The 20,071-nt window shown below is 47.5% G+C and overlaps 1 protein-coding gene across 9 annotated transcripts in view; it reads left to right on the top strand.

The window, feature by feature from the left end:
- The window catches only part of LOC115157629 (zinc finger FYVE domain-containing protein 9), a 58,830-nt gene that overhangs the window by 870 nt on the left and 37,889 nt on the right, over positions 1-20,071 (top strand). For 6 of the 9 annotated variants that reach the window (XM_029706047.1, XM_029706043.1, XM_029706049.1 and 3 more), the window contains exons 2-3: positions 12,041-12,154; positions 12,546-12,653. In XM_029706047.1, the coding sequence (XP_029561907.1) occupies positions 12,584-12,653 (70 nt within the window). In that variant the 5' untranslated portion in view covers positions 12,041-12,154; positions 12,546-12,583. Of the gene's footprint in view, positions 1-17; positions 110-153; positions 173-12,040; positions 12,155-12,545; positions 12,654-20,071 lie in introns of those variants that run through there. The other 3 variants (XM_029706045.1, XM_029706048.1, XM_029706046.1) reach the window with 3 other exon arrangements.

The raw sequence follows: 20,071 nt of genomic DNA, 5'->3' as shown, positions 1-20,071 counted from the left end.
AGTGTGTGTGTGTGTGTGTGTGTGTGTGTGTGAGACAGAGAATGAGGGATACCAACAGAAGGATTTCATGTTACTGAACTTGATGATGGGGATAACACCAGTGAGTATAGTAAGTGTGTGTGTGAGAGAGAAGGATTTCATGCTACTAAACTTGATGATGGGGATAACACCAGTGAGTATAGTAAATACCATCGCTTTGTTTTTCCATCTAATCTCACCTCTCTGATGGTACAACATGCTGGCTACTATGTATTATATTTACAGCAGTCTGGAAGTCTTCATTTCTAACCTCTGATAGGGGACATTTTCTAAAGATGATGCTGAATGTTTGACTCATTAGGTAACATGTGTCTATTTAAAGTATCTGTGTGTCGTTAGCGTCCAACGTTGAGTAGCAAAGCCACATAAACAACATTAGCTAGCGAGCTAACCGACGGGGAATAACGCTAACTAATGTCTTAGCTGGCAGTGGACCACATTTAGTCTGCTTTCGGGTGTCAGCTTTGTTCACATAAAAAACCCAATCGGGGTTTTTATATCCATAATAACCGGGGAGAGGACGACATGCCTGTCCGTGATTACAGCAGCCAGTAGCCGCTACTAAACACGACCACCCCGCTGATTTTACCAGCTACAGTATATATATTTATCCTAAACAGCTACTTGTTAACGGTATCGCTCTGTGCTGCTACTATTTAGTAACATTTTGAGCACGTTGTTACAACATTGTAGCCTTCATGTTATTGACTGTAACTTGTGCGGCCTCCTATAGAGGTTTCTGTATCGCTACTAGCATATTACCTCAGATCCCTATAGAGGTTTCTGTATCGCTACTAGCATATTACCTCAGATCCCTATAGAGGTTTCTGTATCGCTACTAGCATATTACCTCAGATCCCTATAGAGGTTTCTGTATCGCTACTAGCATATTACCTCAGATCCCTATAGAGGTTTCTGTATCGCTACTAGCATATTACCTCAGATCCCTATAGAGGTTTCTGTATCGCTACTAGCATATTACCTCAGATCCCTATAGAGGTTTCTGTATCGCTACTAGCATATTACCTCAGATCCCTATAGAGGTTTCTGTATCGCTACTAGCATATTACCTCAGATCCCTATAGAGGTTTCTGTATCGCTACTAGCATATTACCTCAGATCCCTATAGAGGTTTCTGTATTGCTACTAGCATATTACCTCAACAGCAGGTCCCTATAGAGGTTTCTGTATTGCTACTAGCATATTACCTCAACAGCAGGTCCCTATAGAGGTTTCTGTATCGCTACTAGCATATTACCTCAGATCCCTAAAGAGGTTTCTGTATCGCTACTAGCATATTACCTCAACAGCAGGTCCCTATAGAGGTTTCTGTATTGCTACTAGCATATTACCTCAGATCCCTATAGAGGTTTCTGTATTGCTACTAGCATATTACCTCAGATCCCTAAAGAGGTTTCTGTATCGCTACTAGCATATTACCTCAACAGCAGGTCCCTATAGAGGTTTCTGTATTGCTACTAGCATATTACCTCAGGCCCTATAGAGGTTTCTGTATTGCCACTAGCATATTACCTAAACAGCAGGTCCCTATAGAGGTTTCTGTATTGCTACTAGCATATTACCTCAACAGCAGGTCCCTATAGAGGTTTCTGTATTGCTACTAGCATATTACCTCAACAGCAGGTCCCTATAGAGGTTTCTGTATTGCTACTAGCATATTACCTCAACAGCAGATCCCTGTACTGATCCTAACCTCATTAACTCCCTGGACACAAGTTAACCATATACAACCAACTAGCTGTCACTTGTTCTCATCATAGCTAAGCTATCTTCTGGTAATATTATGAAATGTAACGACCTAAGGTAACATTATTGTCCACCGGGTACTGAATGTGACTTTGTGAGGCTTATTTTTAGCCTGTTATGGCTTCGACTACTTAACACAGCTACTTAACACAGCTACTTAACACAGCTGTTATTGGTGAGCGGTGTAGTAGAGTACTTCCAACAGGCCAGATTAACTACAAACGGTATAATAAGTAGCCTGAGTATTGAACTGATTCCTTGTGTAGGATAGTTGTGTTAGAGTAAGTGAAAGAGGCTGCCTATCCAAGAAGCTAGGCGACGGTATTTAGGACTGCAGATTGATCCGTTCTGCCTTTTTTTAGATCCCCATTTTAAAAGAGAACATAGACAGGGGAGGGACCAGTTCCCTTATTCACAAAACATCTCAGAAAAGGCTCCAGGAATCCAGTTAACCTGTTTTTATAAGACTAAAAATACTCCCAGCTCAGAGTAGGTTTTAGGGTGATGTTAAGACGCTGCTAAGAGTAGGTTTTAGGGTGATGTTAAGACGCTGCTCAGAGTAGGTTTTAGGGTGATGTTAAGACGCCGCTCAGAGTAGGTTTTAGGGTGTTAAGACGCTGCTCAGACTAACTCTTGAGTCAGGAGTAAAATCAACTTGTAAAAGTTTGTGAGCAGGTAAACATGACAGTTTGAGCTACTGCAAAGGAAAGATGTCTGACCCTCGTTCACATTTATTAGCTTAGTGCAGTGGTTACCAACCCTTTGATGGACCGGTCGGTCTCCATGGCATTCCTAGTCGATCACCAAACATTTCTGTAAAAAAAACCAAAAACAAAGATAAAGCCTTGCGTTTCTATTTTTATTATTGTTTTCGTGCTGTTGGCGGTAGGTGCACCTGATTTAGCAGGTATAGTGTCGGAAGGCCAAGTGTTCCCGTTTTTTAATCATTTCATGTGTCTGAAGGTAGAACTACGACACGCCAGGCCTAGAGAACAAGTGCACCTACAGGCCTACCGTTGGCCAATCGGATCGCTCTGATCACCGTGACTGCACCGTTTCCTGGAGCCATAGACTGTAAAATAAAAAAATAAAAAATAACCTTGAGCTCACTGCCAAGTCTACTGTGAGATTTCCAAACTTTTAAAACCAGGAGAAGAACGACTACAGCGAAGCGCTGCTGTTTTTACGAGTATGTGCAAGTTGTTACTCAGCACTGTCAACACGTTGTTCAACACTTTTATTTTTTAATTAGCCATAAAATACGGTTTCTCCCTACTTCCACTCACGCTACAACCAGCACTGCAGCTGTAATCAATGACTATAGCAAAGTGTAATCAAAAACTATAGCAAGTGGGTTCTGTTCTCTAGTGATAAGCTTGAACTACTTCCACTCACGCTACAACCAGCACTGCAGCTGTAATCAATGACTACAACCAGCACTGCAGCTGTAATGAATGACTACAACCAGCACTGCAGCTGTAATGAATGACTACAACCAGCACTGCAGCTGTAATGAATGACTACAACCAGCACTGCAGCTGTAATGAATGACTACAACCAGCACTGCAGCTGTAATGAATGACTACAACCAGCACTGCAGCTGTAATGAATGACTACAACCAGCACTGCAGCTGTAATCAATGACTACAACCAGCACTGCAGCTGTAATCAATGACTATAGCAAAGTGTAATCAAAAACTATAGCAAGTGGGTTCTGTTCTCTAGTGATAAGCTTGAACTACTTCCACTCACGCTACAACCAGCACTGCAGCTGTAATCAATGACTATAGCAAAGTGTAATCAAAAACTATAGCAAGTGGGTTCTGTTCTCTAGTGATAAGCTTGAACTACTTCCACTCACGCTACAACCAGCACTGCAGCTGTAATCAATGACTACAACCAGCACTGCAGCTGTAATGAATGACTATAGCAAAGTGTTCTGATAAGCTTGAATTGTTATTATTAATTACTTCTCTTTTTTTTAAATTAATTTAATTCTTTTTTTTAATCAAATAATATTTCACGTTATCTGGACATGGGATTAACAACATGAATTGTTGCACGAGTCAGAAATAATGCAGTATAACTTGAGTTTTGTCATCAGCTCTCCCCTTTTCTCAATTATTATACTCACTCAGCAGTGCCTCGCAAGTAATACAACAAAATGATCTATTACCAATGTGATCCAATACATAACGTGTTTTAAATATCATTTCTAAATGGTCTGAGAACATCGCCACGGTAATTCAGGGATAGCCAATATATTGGGCTATAGACTACTACAAACCTCTTGGTTACAGAACTGTTTTTAATGTTGCATAGGTTCACATTTGTTTTTTAAAAGTCATGTTAAAGAAAATAACATGATAATCTGAGCTGTAGATTTTTACTCAAGATTTTGACTTGCATTTTGACTCAAAGGTTTGGTGACCAATGGTTTAAGTCTACTGTTGCATGTCTGTCTGTATTACTCATATAGAATTATCAAGACATTCTTCTAACAACTCCAACGCTATTGCATGTGGCGCGGGACACCGCCGACTCGCGGCTTTGTTCACTTCTCAAGACAGCATTTAGTTTTGTTATTTATTTAACTAGGCAAGTCAGTTAAGAACAAATTCTTATTTACAATGACGGCCTAGGAACAGTGGGTTAACTGCCTTGTTCAGGGGCAGAACGACAGATTTGTACCTTGTCAGCTCGGGGATTCAATCCAGCAACCTTTCGGTTACTAGTCCAACGCTCTAACCACTAGGCTAGCTGGTAACTCTTAACTGGTTAGGACAGCTCATGAGGTCTCCTAAATATCTGTCCACTTGGTGGGACTCGTATGACTAAAGAGGCTTCATGCATAGATTTTATTTTGACCCATAACAGGAGGAGTAAAATCTCTCTCATCAGCACTTGTGGCCACAGCCCCTGATCTCAGGCCAGTGCTCCTACTTTGAGAAGCTTTGTGGCCACAGCCCCTGATCTCAGGCCAGTGCTCCTGCTTTGAGAAGCTTTGTGGCTACAGCCCCTGATCTCAGGCCAGTGCTCCTGCTTTGAGAAGCTTTGTGGCCACAGCCCCTGATCTCAGGCCAGTGCTCCTGCTTTGAGAAGCTTTGTGGCCACAGCCCCTGATCTCAGGCCAGTGCTCCTGCTTTGAGAAGCTTTGTGGCCACAGCCCCTGATCTCAGGCCAGTGCTCCTGCTTTGAGAAGCTTTGTGGCCACAGCCCCTGATCTCAGGCCAGTGCTCCTGCTTTGAGAAGCTTTGTGGCCACAGCCCCCGATCTCAGGCCAGTGCTCCTGCTTTGAGAAGCTTTGTGGCCACAGCCCCCGATCTCAGGCCAGTGCTCCTGCTTTGAGAAGCTTTGTGGCCACAGCCCCCGATCTCAGGCCAGTGCTCCTGCTTTGAGAAGCTTTGTGGCCACAGCCCCCGATCTCAGGCCAGTGCTCCTGCTTTGAGAAGCTTTGTGGCCACAGCCCCCGATCTCAGGCCAGTGCTCCTGCTTTGAGAAGCTTTGTGGCCACAGCCCCCGATCTCAGGCCAGTGCTCCTGCTTTGAGAAGCTTTGTGGCCACAGCCCCCGATCTCAGGCCAGTGCTCCTGCTTTGAGAAGCTTTGTGGCCACAGCCCCCGATCTCAGGCCAGTGCTCCTGCTTTGAGAAGCTTTGTGGCCACAGCCCCCGATCTCAGGCCAGTGCTCCTGCTTTGAGAAGCTTTGTGGCCACAGCCCCCGATCTCAGGCCAGTGCTCCTGCTTTGAGAAGCTTTGTGGCCACAGCCCCCGATCTCAGGCCAGTGCTCCTGCTTTGAGAAGCTTTGTGGCCACAGCCCCCGATCTCAGGCCAGTGCTCCTGCTTTGAGAAGCTTTGTGGCCACAGCCCCCGATCTCAGGCCAGTGCTCCTGCTTTGAGAAGCTTTGTGGCCACAGCCCCCGATCTCAGGCCAGTGCTCCTGCTTTGAGAAGCTTTGTGGCCACAGCCCCCGATCTCAGGCCAGTGCTCCTGCTTTGAGAAGCTTTGTGGCCACAGCCCCCGATCTCAGGCCAGTGCTCCTGCTTTGAGAAGCTTTGTGGCCACAGCCCCCGATCTCAGGCCAGTGCTCCTGCTTTGAGAAGCTTTGTGGCCACAGCCCCCGATCTCAGGCCAGTGCTCCTGCTTTGAGAAGCTTTGTGGCCACAGCCCCCGATCTCAGGCCAGTGCTCCTGCTTTGAGAAGCTTTGTGGCCACAGCCCCCGATCTCAGGCCAGTGCTCCTGCTTTGAGAAGCTTTGTGGCCACAGCCCCCGATCTCAGGCCAGTGCTCCTGCTTTGAGAAGCTTTGTGGCCACAGCCCCCGATCTCAGGCCAGTGCTCCTGCTTTGAGAAGCTTTGTGGCCACAGCCCCTGATCTCAAAGTAGGAGCACTGACCTGAGAAGCTTGATACATAAGGAACCTGCTATTTGTTTTCGACAAGGCTAAACAACAATCTGAGACACTGTTTGTAGATGTGAAGATTAATATTGGACTGTAATCAGAAAAGACTTTGTAATGAAGTCATCATCCACTATATTGACGTTGTAAAACTAGTCAACGTTTACCTTGGTCTATACTGGTCTCATCTGACCGCTCTCCCTTCTGGAGGGCGGATAGGAACTCACACAGGAGATACAGTATTTACTAACGCATGATGGCTTACCTATAGAATGGTTCCACACGGCAGAACCTCTATAGAATGGTTCCACACGGCAGAACCTCTATAGAATGGTTCCACACGGCAGAACCTCTATAGAATGGTTCCACACGGCAGAACCTCTATAGAATGGTTCCACACGGCAGAACCTCTATAGAATGGTTCCACACGGCAGAACCTCTATAGAATGGTTCCACACGGCAGAACCTCTATAGAATGGTTCCACACGGCAGAACCTCTATAGAATGGTTCCACACGGCAGAACCTCTATAGAATGGTTCCACACGGCAGAACCTCTATTGAATGGTTCCACACGGCAGAACCTCTATTGAATGGTTCCACACGGCAGAACCTCTATAGAATGGTTCCACACGGCAGAACCTCTATAGAATGGTTCCACACGGCAGAACCTCTATTTAGGGTTTAGTTGGGGACGTAGACCCGGCCTATGGTGGGATGTCTTACCTATGGGGGGGGGCCCTTCAGACTGACTTCTCTGATGTAGGTTACACTCTGGGGTTTGTCTCTGATGGCAGGCAGCTTGTTCCTACTGGGGTTTGTCTCTGATGACAGGCAGCTTGTTCCTACTGGGGTTTTGTCTCTGGGGATTGTGTTCCAAATGGCACCTTTTATTCCCTTCATAGTGCCCTACTTATGATTTGGCTCTTGTCAATAGTAGTGCACTATATATATATGGAATAGGCTGCCATTTGGGACACACACTTGGTGTTTAAATGTAGATCAAAGCGGAGAGAGAGGGGGAGAAGGGAGAAATCTGGTAATAGCAGTTGACTGTGTGAGATGAAAGGAGGTTAAGAGAGTTTCTGAAGGCACCTTCCTCTCTGTACCTCTGCTACACACACTCACGGTCTCTCAGGCTTTAGTCCTCTCTTCATGTCTGAGGAGTTATCACACAGAAAGAGAGAGAACAAGGGAAGGGTAGTCTGTCTTGTCTTAGTATGATGAGCAGTGACTACATTATTGGGAGGGTCACAGAGCAGTGACTACATTATTGGGGGGGTCACAGAGCAGTGACTACATTATTGGGGGGGTCACAGAGCAGTGACTACATTATTGGGAGGGTCACAGAGCAGTGACTACATTATTGGGAGGGTCACAGAGCAGTGACTACATTATTGGGGGGGTCACAGAGCAGTGACTACATTATTGGGGGGGTCACAGAGCAGTGACTACATTATTGTGGGGGGGTGGGAGTCACAGAGCAGTGACTACATTATTGTGGGGGGTCACAGAGCAGTGACTACATTATTGGGGGGGTCACAGAGCAGTGACTACATTATTGTGGGGGGGTGGAGTCACAGAGCAGTGACTACATTATTGGGGGGGTCACAGAGCAGTGACTACATTATTGGGGGGGTCACAGAGCAGTGACTACATTATTGGGGGGGTCACAGAGCAGTGACTACATTATTGTGGGGGGGTGGGAGTCACAGAGCAGTGACTACATTATTGTGGGGGGGGTGGGAGTCACAGAGCAGTGACTACATTATTGTGGGGGGGTGGGAGTCACAGAGCAGTGACTACATTATTGTGGGGGGGGGGGTGGGAGTCACAGAGCAGTGACTACATTATTGTGGGGGGGGGGGTGGGAGTCACAGAGCAGTGACTACATTATTGTGGGGGGGGGGGTGGGAGTCACAGAGCAGTGACTACATTATTGGGGGGGTCACAGAGCAGTGACTACATTATTGTGGGGGGGTGGGAGTCACAGAGCAGTGACTACATTATTGGGGGGGTCACAGAGCAGTGACTACATTATTGTGGGGGGGTGGGAGTCACAGAGCAGTGACTACATTATTGGGGGGGGGGGTCACAGAGCAGTGACTACATTATTGGGGGGGGGTCACAGAGCAGTGACTACATTATTGGGGGGGTCACAGAGCAGTGACTACATTATTGGGGGGGTCACAGAGCAGTGACTACATTATTGGGGGGGTCACAGAGCAGTGACTACATTATTGGGGGGGTCACAGAGCAGTGACTACATTATTGGGGGGGTCACAGAGCAGTGACTACATTATTGGGGGGGTCACAGAGCAGTGACTACATTATTGGGGGGGTCACAGAGCAGTGACTACATTATTGGGCGGGTCACAGAGCAGTGACTACATTATTGGGGGGGTCACAGAGCAGTGACTACATTATTGTGGGGGGGGTGGGAGTCACAGAGCAGTGACTACATTATTAGGGGGGGAGTCACAGAGCAGTGACTACATTATTGAGGGGGTGGGAGTCACAGAGCAGTGACTACATTATTGAGGGGGTGGGAGTCACAGAGCAGTGACTACATTATTGTGGGGGGGTGGGAGTCACAGAGCAGTGCCTACATTATTGGGGGGGGTGGGAGTCACAGAGCAGTGACTACATTATTGGGGGGGTGGGAGTCACAGAGCAGTGACTACATTATGGGGGGGAGTCACAGAGCAGTGACTACATTATTGGGGGGGTGGGAGTCACAGAGCAGTGACTACATGCCTTCCCTGTAGCTCAGTTGGTAGAGCATGGTGTTTGCAACGCCAGGGTTGTGGGTTCGATTCCCACGGGGGGCCAGCACAGAAAATTTTTTTTTTATGAAAATGTATGAAATGTATGCATTCACTACTGTAAGTCGCTCTGGATAAGAGTGTCTGCTAAATGACTAAAATGTAAAATGTAAAACTACATTATTGGGGGGGGAGTCACAGAGCAGTGACTACATTATTGGGGGGGTGGGAGTCACAGAGCAGTGACTACATTATTGGGGGGTGGGAGTCACAGAGCAGTGACTACATTATTGGGGGGGTGGGAGTCACAGAGCAGTGACTACATTATTGAGGGGGTGGGAGTCACAGAGCAGTGACTACATTATTGGGGGGTGGGAGTCACAGAGCAGTGACTACATTATTGGGGGGTGGGAGTCACAGAGCAGTGACTACATTATTGGGGGGGGGGGAGTCACAGAGCAGTGACTACATTATTGGGGGGGTGGGAGTCACAGAGCAGTGACTACATTATTGTGGGGGGTGGGAGTCACAGAGCAGTGACTACATTATTGTGGGGGGTGGGAGTCACAGAGCAGTGACTACATTATTGGGGGGGTGGGAGTCACAGAGCAGTGACTACATTATTGGGGGGGTGGGAGTCACAGAGCAGTGACTACATTATTGGGGGGGAGTCACAGAGCAGTGACTACATTATTGAGGGGGTGGGAGTCACAGAGCAGTGACTACATTATTGGGGGGAGTCACAGAGCAGTGACTACATTATTGTGGGGGGGTGGGAGTCACAGAGCAGTGCCTACATTATTGGGGGGGGTGGGAGTCACAGAGCAGTGACTACATTATTGGGGGGGTGGGAGTCACAGAGCAGTGACTACATTATGGGGGGGAGTCACAGAGCAGTGACTACATTATTGGGGGGGGTGGGAGTCACAGAGCAGTGACTACATTATTGGGGGGGGGGAGTCACAGAGCAGTGACTACATTGTTGGGGGGGTGGGAGTTACTGGACCGCCAGGCTCTGGACCCGCCAGGCTCTGGACCCGCCAGGCTCTGGACCCGCCAGGCTCTGGACCGCCAGGCTCTGCAATTAAATCATCCTCTGAGTTTGGTGCTCTTCTATAATTCATGTGATTTAGTTTGGTTCTTTATTCTATAATTCATGTTGGCTGATTTGGGTGGAAGAAGGTACGTTACAGTAGTGTTCTGTCTGCAGAGTAGGGTTGTTGTGTGGAGTCATTTTGTTACAGTAGTGTACCATCTAGGTGTTTGTTTCTGTGGAGTCATTTTGTTGGTTCATTCCGGGTCATCCTTGTTTTGCGTCACCAATGATCACCATCAATTCCTTGAATGTTCACTTCTCCTCCTGAATTGACTGGATTGAAATGGAGAAAGTGGATGGCGACCCTGCTGTGTCACTGCCCTGAGACGCTGGACAGAGCTGTCCGACCCTGCTGTGTCACTGCCCTGAGACGCTGGACAGAGCTGTCCGACCCTGCTGTGTCACTGCCCTGAGACGCTGGACGGAGCTGTCCGACCCTGCTGTGTCACTGCCCTGAGACGCTGGACAGAGCTGTCCGACCCTGCTGTGTCACTGCCCTGAGACGCTGGACGGAGCTGTCCGACCCTGCTGTGTCACTGCCCTGAGACGCTGGACGGAGCTGTCCGACCCTGCTGTGTCACTGCCCTGAGACGCTGGACGGAGCTGTCCGACCCTGCTGTGTCACTGCCCTGAGACGCTGGACGGAGCTGTCCGACCCTGCTGTGTCACTGCCCTGAGACGCTGGACGGAGCTGTCCGACCCTGCTGTGTCACTGCCCTGAGACGCTGGACGGAGCTGTCCGACCCTGCTGTGTCACTGCCCTGAGACGCTGGACGGAGCTGTCCGACCCTGCTGTGTCACTGCCCTGAGACGCTGGACGGAGCTGTCCGACCCTGCTGTGTCACTGCCCTGAGACGCTGGACGGAGCTGTCCGACCCTGCTGTGTCACTGCCCTGAGACGCTGGACGGAGCTGTCCGACCCTGCTGTGTCACTGCCCTGAGACGCTGGACGGAGCTGTCCGACCCTGCTGTGTCACTGCCCTGAGACGCTGGACGGAGCTGTCCGACCCTGCTGTGTCACTGCCCTGAGACGCTGGACGGAGCTGTCCGACCCTGCTGTGTCACTGCCCTGAGACGCTGGACGGAGCTGTCCGACCCTGCTGTGTCACTGCCCTGAGACGCTGGACAGAGCTGTCCCACCCTGCTGTGTCACTGCCCTGAGACACTGGACGGAGCTGTCCGACCCTGCTGTGTCACTGCCCTGAGACGCTGGACAGAGCTGTCCGACCCTGCTGTGTCACTGCCCTGAGACACTGGACGGAGCTGTCCAACCCTGCTGTGTCACTGCTCTGAGACGCTGGACAGCGAGCCGACCCTGCTCCATCCAGCTTTTTCTACTAGCGAGCTCCTGTGTTCCACCCTGCAGTGGGTAGGGGGAAGGCGGGGGACCTTGCATCTCAAACTAAGCGGAAAATGTGTGGAGTCGGCACCTTTTTGTAACACAGTCACTGCAGAATATCAGGTCCCTGGTGTAAAGCCTGGGTCTCTCTGTTTTATTGTCCTTCTTTATACTGTCATGACCCTGAAGTTGAAACAGTGCAGGTTTTACTCCTGGATCTCCTGAGGTCAGCAACAAGACTGGCCAGGAGTGTTCCTGTTGTCCAGCTCTGCTCCTATTGGCCGTGTTCCTGTAGTCCAGCTCTGCTCCTATTGGGCGTGTTACTGTAGTCCAGCTCTGCTCCTATTGGCCGTGTTACTGTAGTCCAGCTCTGCTGTTCTGCTCCTATTGGCCGTGTTACTGTAGTCCAGCTCTGCTCCTATTGGCCGTGTTACTGTAGTCCAGCTCTGCTCCTATTGGCCGTGTTACTGTAGTCCAGCTCTGCTGTTCTGCTCATTTCTCTCTACCACTTTTCCCTGAAGTGTGCACGCTTCGTGAGAGAGATACAGGTGATGTAAATGATGCAGGTGTGTAAATGAAACTGCGGACACAAACTACAGGCCAATTCTTGATGAGCTCGAGTGGGACATGTCGTTGCAGGTATGGGCGCTTGGCGCTGGCCAGACCGGATGAGGAAGTGAGGCTAAGAGAGAGAGAAGTCTGCAGAGAGACACCGGCTACCTGGGACTGCGGCAGGAGAGGACCTTTGGGCAGGTGAGGGGAAAGGAAGGAAGGGAGAGAAGCCTACACAGTAGAGACTACCTGGGACTGCTGCTGGAGACTACCTGTGGGCAGGGGGGGGGGAGGAGGGTGGCTGAGAGTAGCCTGGGGAGGAGAGACTACCTGGGACTGCTACTGGAGACTACCTGTGGGCAGGGGGGGGGGGGGGAGGGGGCTGAGAGTAGCCTGGGGAGGAGAGACAACATGGGGACTGCTACTGGAGACTACCTGTGGGCAGGGGGGGGGGAGGAGGGGGCTGAGAGTAGCCTGGGGAGGAGAGACAACATGGGGACTGCTACTGGAGACTACCTGTGGGCAGGGGGGGGGAGAGAGAGGAGGGGGAGTCATACTGATGGTTATGTTGTTAACTCTGTGGCGTTAACAGGTTCCTGCAGCTTGTGTCAGGGTGGAGTTAACTGACCCATGGAGAATTACTTCCAGGCAGAGGCCTTCAACCTGGATAAGGTGCTGGATGACTTTGAACAGAACCAAGGTGAGACCAATTAGCCAATTGGCAATCAAGTGATCAGATGTACTGTTTCTGGGCTGAGCGTTGATTCTCCTCTTCTCTCCAGAGTGAGTGTTTTTTTATAGGATGTATTATCTGGTTGTTAAAGGAGGGTAACGGTGGAGAGGGAATACACACACCACACACCACTTGAGGGTAACGGGCGAAGAGGGAATGCAGATAATAGGATCGGCCTCTCCCTCAGGGTTATGGGTAATTGGTGTCATATATATTTGGTTGAGGTGTGTGTGTGTGTGTGTGTGTGAAGTGTGTGACGTTCATATCGCTGTTGAATTTTAAAGGGTGATGAATCTGGAGTCCACATCCGTTTCCCATCAAATCAAACTTTATTTGTCACATGCGCCGAATATAACAGGTGTAGACCTTAGAGTGAAATACTTACTTACAAGCCCTTAACCAAGAGAGTTAAGAACATATTGACCTAATAAACTAAAGTAAAAAGTAACACAATAGCAACGTTATATACAGGGGTTACCAAGTCAATGTGCGGGGATAGAGGTTAGTCGAGGTAATTTGTACATGTATTTAACAGTTTAGCTTCCGTCCCTCTCCTCGCCCTAACCTGGGCTTGAACCAGGGACCCTCTGCGCACATCAACAACCGACACCCCACGAAGCATCGTTACCCATCGCGACACAAAAGCCGCGGCCCTTGCAGAGCAAGGGGAACAACTACTTCAAGGTCTCAGAGCGAGTGACGTTACCCGAATTGAAACGCTATTAGCGCGCACCACCACTAACTAGCTAGCCATTTCACATCGGTTACATGTAGGTAGGGGTAAAGTGACTGCATAGATAAAAAACAGAAACTAGCAGCAGTGTGAAAACAGGGGGTGACTGGGCAGCAGCATCAATGTAAAATAGTCCAGGTGGCCATTTGATTAAGTGTTAAGCGGTTTTATGGCTTGGGAATAGAAGCTGTTAAGGAGCCTTTTGGACCTAGACTTGACGCTCCGGTACAGTTTGCCTTAGCGGTAGCGGAGAGAACAGTCTATAACTTGGGTGACTGGAGTCTGACACCGCCTGGTATATAGGTCCTGGATGTTAGGAAGCTGATGTACTGGGCTGTATGCACTATCCTCTGTACAGCCTTACGGTCGGATGCTGAGCAGTTGACATACCAGGCGGTGATGCAACCGGTCAGGATGCTCTGGATGATGCAGCTGTAGAACTTTTTGAGGATCTGGGGACCCATGCCAAATCTTGTCAGTCTCCTGAGGGGGAATAGGTTTTGTCGTGCCCTCTTCACGACTGTCTTGGTGTGCTTGGACTATGATAGTTTGTTGATGTTGACACGAAGGAACTTAACTCTCGACCCGCTCCACTACAGCCCCGTTGATGTTAATGGGGGCCTGTTCGGCCTGCCTTTTCCTGTAGTCCACAATCAGCTCCTTTTGTATTGCTCACATTGAGGGAGAGGTTGTCTCTGACCTCCTCCCTATTGGCTGTCGGTAATCAGGCCTACCACTGTTATGCCGGTTGGTCCGCGCATGCTTTGAGTACATTTCCTGGTAATCCGTCTAGCTCCGCGGCTTTGTGAATGTTGATCTGTTTAAAGGTCTTGCTCATATAGGCTACCGAGAGCGTTATCACACTGTCGTCCGGAACAGCTGGTGCTCTCATGCATCCTTCAGTGTTGCTTGCCTCGAAGTGAGCATAAAAGGCATTTAGCTCTTCTGGTAGACTTGCGTCACTGAGCAGCTCACGGCTGGGTTTCCCTTTTGTAGTCTGTAATGGTTTTTAAGCCCTGCCACATTAGGGCTCCCGAGTGGCGCAGTGGTCTAAGGCACTGCATCCCAGGAGTTACTACAGACCCTGGTTCGATTCCAGGCTGTATCACAACTGGCCGTGATTGGGAGTCCCATAGGGCAGCGCACAATTGGCTCAGCGTCGTCCGGTTTAGGGTTTGGCCGGGTAGGCCGTCATTGTAAATAAGTATTTGTTCTTAACTGACTTGCCTAGTTATAATAAAATTAAAATAAACATCCGATGAACGTCAGTCGTACAGATTAGTGTCCCGCTCCTTGAAAGCAGCAGCTCTAGCCTTTAGCTCAGTGCGGATGTTGCCTGTAATCCATTGCTTCTGGTTGGGGTATGTATGTACAGTCACTGTGGGGACGACGTCGTCGATGAACTTATTGATGAAGCTGATGACTGATGTGGTGTACTCCTCAATGCCATCGGAGGAATCCCGGAACATATTCCAGTCTGTGCAAAACAGTCCTGTAGTTTAGCATCCGCGTCATCTGACCACTTCCGTATTGAACGAGTCACTGGTACTTCCTGCTTTAGTTTTCGCTTATAAGCAGGAATCAGGAGGATAGAATTGTCAGATTTGCCAAACGGAGAGCTTTGTATGCGTCTCTGTGTGGAGTAGAGTTGGTCTCAAGTTTTTGTTTTTATTTTTTCCTCTGGTTGCAAATGTGACATGATGGTAGAAATGAGGTAAACCAGATTTAAGTTTCCCTGCATTAAAGTCCCTGGCCACTAGGAGCGCTGCTTCTGGATGAGCATTTTCTTGTTTGGGACAATAGAACAACAAGATGTTCCTTCAAACAACCAACACTGTGGGGCCATACTTGCGAGCCTTTTGAAAGTTAAATGTTACGCACAAAATGTATATCCGCCTATTGATTTACTTTCACGTGACAATGCTAAATTATAACTGGTACCATCAAGATGCATGTACATTTTGAGTCATTTAGCAGATGCTCTTTCCGACTGAGCCACACGGGACCAGATAGCATGAGGTAACACAAGTGCATCAGACAATTAAAAAAAAAAAAAAATGTTTAAGTAGTTAGATGTGTTCCCAGCACTTTGTTCATGGATGGAAGTGTCCTTAACATACCTTAACTAACCTAAACTTAGCTAACTAACTAGTCCCAACAGCATGTTCTGATCATCAAGCAACTATCGGGTGTATTTGACTGACTGGTGCATAGTCCACGTGATTGTGGCAAGGGTTAGAATCTCATGTCCCCACCCCTTGAAAAATGTATTTACAGTGCATTCAGAAAGTATTCAGACGCCTTGACTTTTTCCACATTTTTGTACGTTATGGCCTTATTCTAAAATGTATTAAATTCATTTTTTCCCCCTCGTCAGTCTACACACAATAGCCCATAATGAAGCCAAGAGGTTGAAGGAATTGTCCGTAGAGCTCTGAGACAGGATTGTGTCAAGGCACAGATCTGGGGAAGGGTACCAAGCACACAGTGACTCTATCATTCTTAAATGAAAGAAGTTTGGAACCACCTAGACTCTTCCTGGAGCTGGCCACATGGCCAAACTGAGTAATCAGGGGAGAAGGGCCTTGGTCAGGGAGGTGACCAAGAACCTGATGGTCCATCTATGACAGAGCTCCTCAGTGAGATGGGAGAACCTTCCAGAAGGACAACCATTTCTGCATTTCTCCACCAATCAGGCGTTTATAGGTGAGTGGCCAGACGGAAGCCACTCCTCAGTAGAAGGCACATGACAGCCCGCTTGGAGTTTGCCAAAAGGCACCTAAAGACTCTCAGACCATGAGAAACAAGATTCTCTGGTCTGATGAAACCAAGATTGAACTCTTTGGCCTGAATGCCAAGCGTCGAGTCTGGAGGAAACCTGGCACCATCCCTACGGTGAAGCATGGTGGTGGCAGCATCATGCTCTGGGGATGTTGTTCAGCTGGGACTGGGAGACTCGTCCGGATTGAGGGAAAGATAAACGGAGCAAAGTACGGAGATCCTTGATGAAAACCTGCTCAGGACCTCAGACTGGGGCAAAGGTTCACCTTCCAACAGCACAACAACCCTAAGCACACAGCCAAGACAACGCAGGAGTGGCTTCGGGACAAGTCTCTGAATGTCCTTGAGTGGCCCAGCCAGAGCCTGGACTTGGCATCTCTTGAGAGACCTGAAAATAGCTGTGCAGTGATGCTCCCCATCCAACCTGACAGAGCTTGAGAGGATCTGCAGAGAAGAATGGGAGAAACTCCCCAAATACAGGTGCACCAAGCTTGTAGCGTCATAACCAAGAAGACTTGAGGCTGTAATCGCTGCCAAAGGTGCTTCAACAAAGTACTGAGTAAAGGGTCTGAATACTTACACTACCGTTCAAAAGTTTGGGATCACTTAGAAATGTCCTTGTTTTTTAAAGAAAAGCAAATTTTTGTCCATTTAAATTTTTTTTTTTTAATATATCAGAAATACAGTGTAGACATTGTTAATGTTGTAAATGACTATTGTAGCTGGAAACGGCTGTTTTTTTAAAAATGGAATATCTACATAGACGTACAGAGGCCCATTATCAGCAACCATCACTCCTGTGTTCCAATGGCACGTTGTGTTAGCTAATCCAAGTTTATCATTTTAAAAGGCTACGGCTCCTTTGCCGAAAAAAGTGAAAATATGATCTATCCTTAGTAGTAGCTTTAGTCTAGTTAAGAATGTATCAGTGTAATATTAGCACACATTTTGTTACAGACCAACGTAAACCTTGAATTTGTAGGTTTAAAAAATATCCCTCTTTAGCCAGGGTTGACTTCATTTTAAGGAATGCCATTGGTTGGTGGATTATAAAAGTCTAAGGTCTTTCATAGGCTGAAGTTGTGCCAGGATAGAATCAGAACCACCTATAGAGGTTAGCATAGTGCTAATGTGTGCCATGTTATCTAATGGGACCAGCTACGATTTAGCGTTCTGTCACTTGCAAGTAAATCAATGTTTTTCAGTGGCTGTGTTTAAAAAAAAAATATATATAAATATATATTATAGCCAGTGGTTATCGTTTTTGTATTTGAAACCGATGATATAGGCATCACAGTAGCAAAAAAATATATCTTTTTTTATATCAATATATATAAAAAATATATATATTTTTGCTACTGTGATGCTTGATGCCTATATCATCGGTTTGAAATACAAAAACGATAACCACCGGCTCCCAGAGGGACCACCTTTTAGGGGGGACAATCATTTCACCTTTTTGTAGATCTCAGCTTCTTCAAGTCTGACATCATTGTATACAGTGGATAGCACAGTACAGTGTCTACTGTGTGTGTGTGTTGTTGCTGACTGTCTATTTTAAGACTAGTGCAGAGATCAGCAGTACAGGGTTGGAGTCATGCTGTGAATGGGTCATAAAAAGATTGAGGAACAGTGGGGAGGGACAAAAAACAAAGGTGACCCAGGAATTATTACACCACTCAACGTCCGTTGCTATGGAGACCTCCGTGTGTTCAGGCTGTGACTGATTTACCTGTGTCCTCTTCCAGAGATCCAGCTTGGCAGATTTAAGTGTGTGTGTGTGTGTGTTATGGAAGTGAATGTTCAGGAATGTCGTCCCTCCCCCTCCCACATTTCTCAGACTGTATTCATGTACCAGAGTGACTGATGGGTCTCAGAGGAGAGGGAGAGAACGGGGGAGGAGGGCGAACGGGGGAGGAGGGCGAACGGGGGAGGAGGGCGAACGGGGGAGGAGGGCGAAAACGGGGGAGAGCAGCCTCTTACTGGAGCAGAGTCCACTATGGGGCGGGGCTTGCCCACCACTCGGTTTCATTTGTGGTGGCTTTCCATACAGACAAGAGAAGAAGAGAAGAGAAGAAGAGAAGCGGTGGGCAGAGCGTGTTTTGTATAACTCAGTGGGTTTTCCTGGGTTGTAGTCATTTAAGGAAACAGTTTACCGTTATAAAGAACTAAACGGAAGCAAACAGACACACTAGTTTCCTTTTGGACAATTTCTGGTATGTCCCTCCGTTCCGTTTGCTTCCGTTTTTAAGAAATGTTTTGTTTCAGAATCGGCCTAATTGAGTACGCCCCCAGGGCATGTTCAGTACAACAACAACAAAAAAAACATTTTGGAACGCTGCAGATAGAACTGACATGATTCCTTGAATCAGAGGTTTGTTCTACGTATCTACGTATCTATCTGAACATTTACCAACGTTGTGTCTGTCTGCGGTCCTGCTGAACGCAGCCCCTGGAACATCCCTATGTGAAGCCAAAATAACTGAATAATAATTGAGTTCATTTGCAAAGAGCCTTCCTCACACCCAAGGTGCACTTTTTTTTAGTTTTTTTTTTTTAATGATGATGATGATCCAGAACGGAGACGACAATCAAAGCTTCTATACAGGTGTCATCAGATCCGGAGGAGAACCGAATTAACCGAGGTCCTTGAAAGCTTTTCTTAAAGAGCACGTTCTTGAGCTGTGCCTTAGAGGACAGAGACTCTGCGGACCTGATAACTTGCTCAAATATAGAAATGCAGTAATTTCAATGATTTTACTGTTACAGTTTTATAGAAGGAGATCAGTGAATTGAAATAAATTCATAAGGTCCTGATCTGTGGTTGAGGCCAGTTGGATGTACTGCCAAATTCTCTGAAATGATAATGGAGGCTACTTATGGTAGAGAAATGGGCATACCTGGGGCGGCAGGTAGCCTGGGGCGGCAGGTAGCCTGGGGCGGCAGGTAGCCTGGGGCGGCAGGTAGCCTGGGGCGGCAGGTAGCCTGGGGCGGCAGGTAACCTGGGGCGGCAGGTAGCCTAGTGGTTATAGTGTTGGACTAGTAACCGAAAGGTTGCAAGATCGAATCCCAGAGCCGACAAGGTAAAAATCTGTCGTTCTGCCCCTGAACAAGGCAGTTAACCCACTGTTCCCTGGTAGGCCGTCATTGTAAATAAAAATGTGTTTTTAACTGACTTGCCTGGTTAAATAAAATTATCTGGTAACAGCTCTGGTGGACATTCCTGCAGTCAGCATGCCATTTGGACAGAAATAAGGTTTTTGCCCGTATGGAACATTTCTGGTATCTTTTTATAATTTCAGCTCATGAAACATGGGAGCAACACTTTACATGTTGGCTTTTATTTTTGTACAGTGCATTCAGAAAGTATTCAGACCCCTTGACTTTAACCACGTTTTCTTACGTTACAGCCTTATTATTCATTTGATTTGTTTTTTTCCCTCATTTTTTCTCTCTCATCAGTCTACACATACTGACGAAGCGGGAAAATGTATTAAAAATTGAAAAACGGAAATACCTTATTTACATAAATATTCAGACCCTTTGCTATGAGACTTGAAATTGAGCTCAGGTGCATCCTGTTTCTATTGATCATCCTTGAGATGTTTCTACAACTTGATTGGAGTCCACCTGTGGTAAATTCAATTGATTGGACATGATTTGGAAAGGCACGCACCTGTCTATATAAGGTCCCACAGTTGACAGTGCATGTCAGAGCAAAAACCAAGCCATGAGGTCGAAGGAATTGTCTGTAGAGCTCCGAGACAGGACTGTGTCGAGGCACAGATCTGGGGAAGGGTACCAAAACATTTCTGCAGCATTGAAAGTCGCCAAGAACACAGTGGCCTCCATTATTAAAAAAAAAAAAATA

This window comes from Salmo trutta, chromosome 21, assembly GCF_901001165.1.
Source record: "Salmo trutta chromosome 21, fSalTru1.1, whole genome shotgun sequence".
Classification (NCBI taxonomy): Eukaryota; Metazoa; Chordata; class Actinopteri; order Salmoniformes; family Salmonidae; genus Salmo; species Salmo trutta.
Note: the sequence above shows the minus strand (reverse complement) of the source record. Positions and strands in the feature narration are given on the sequence as shown.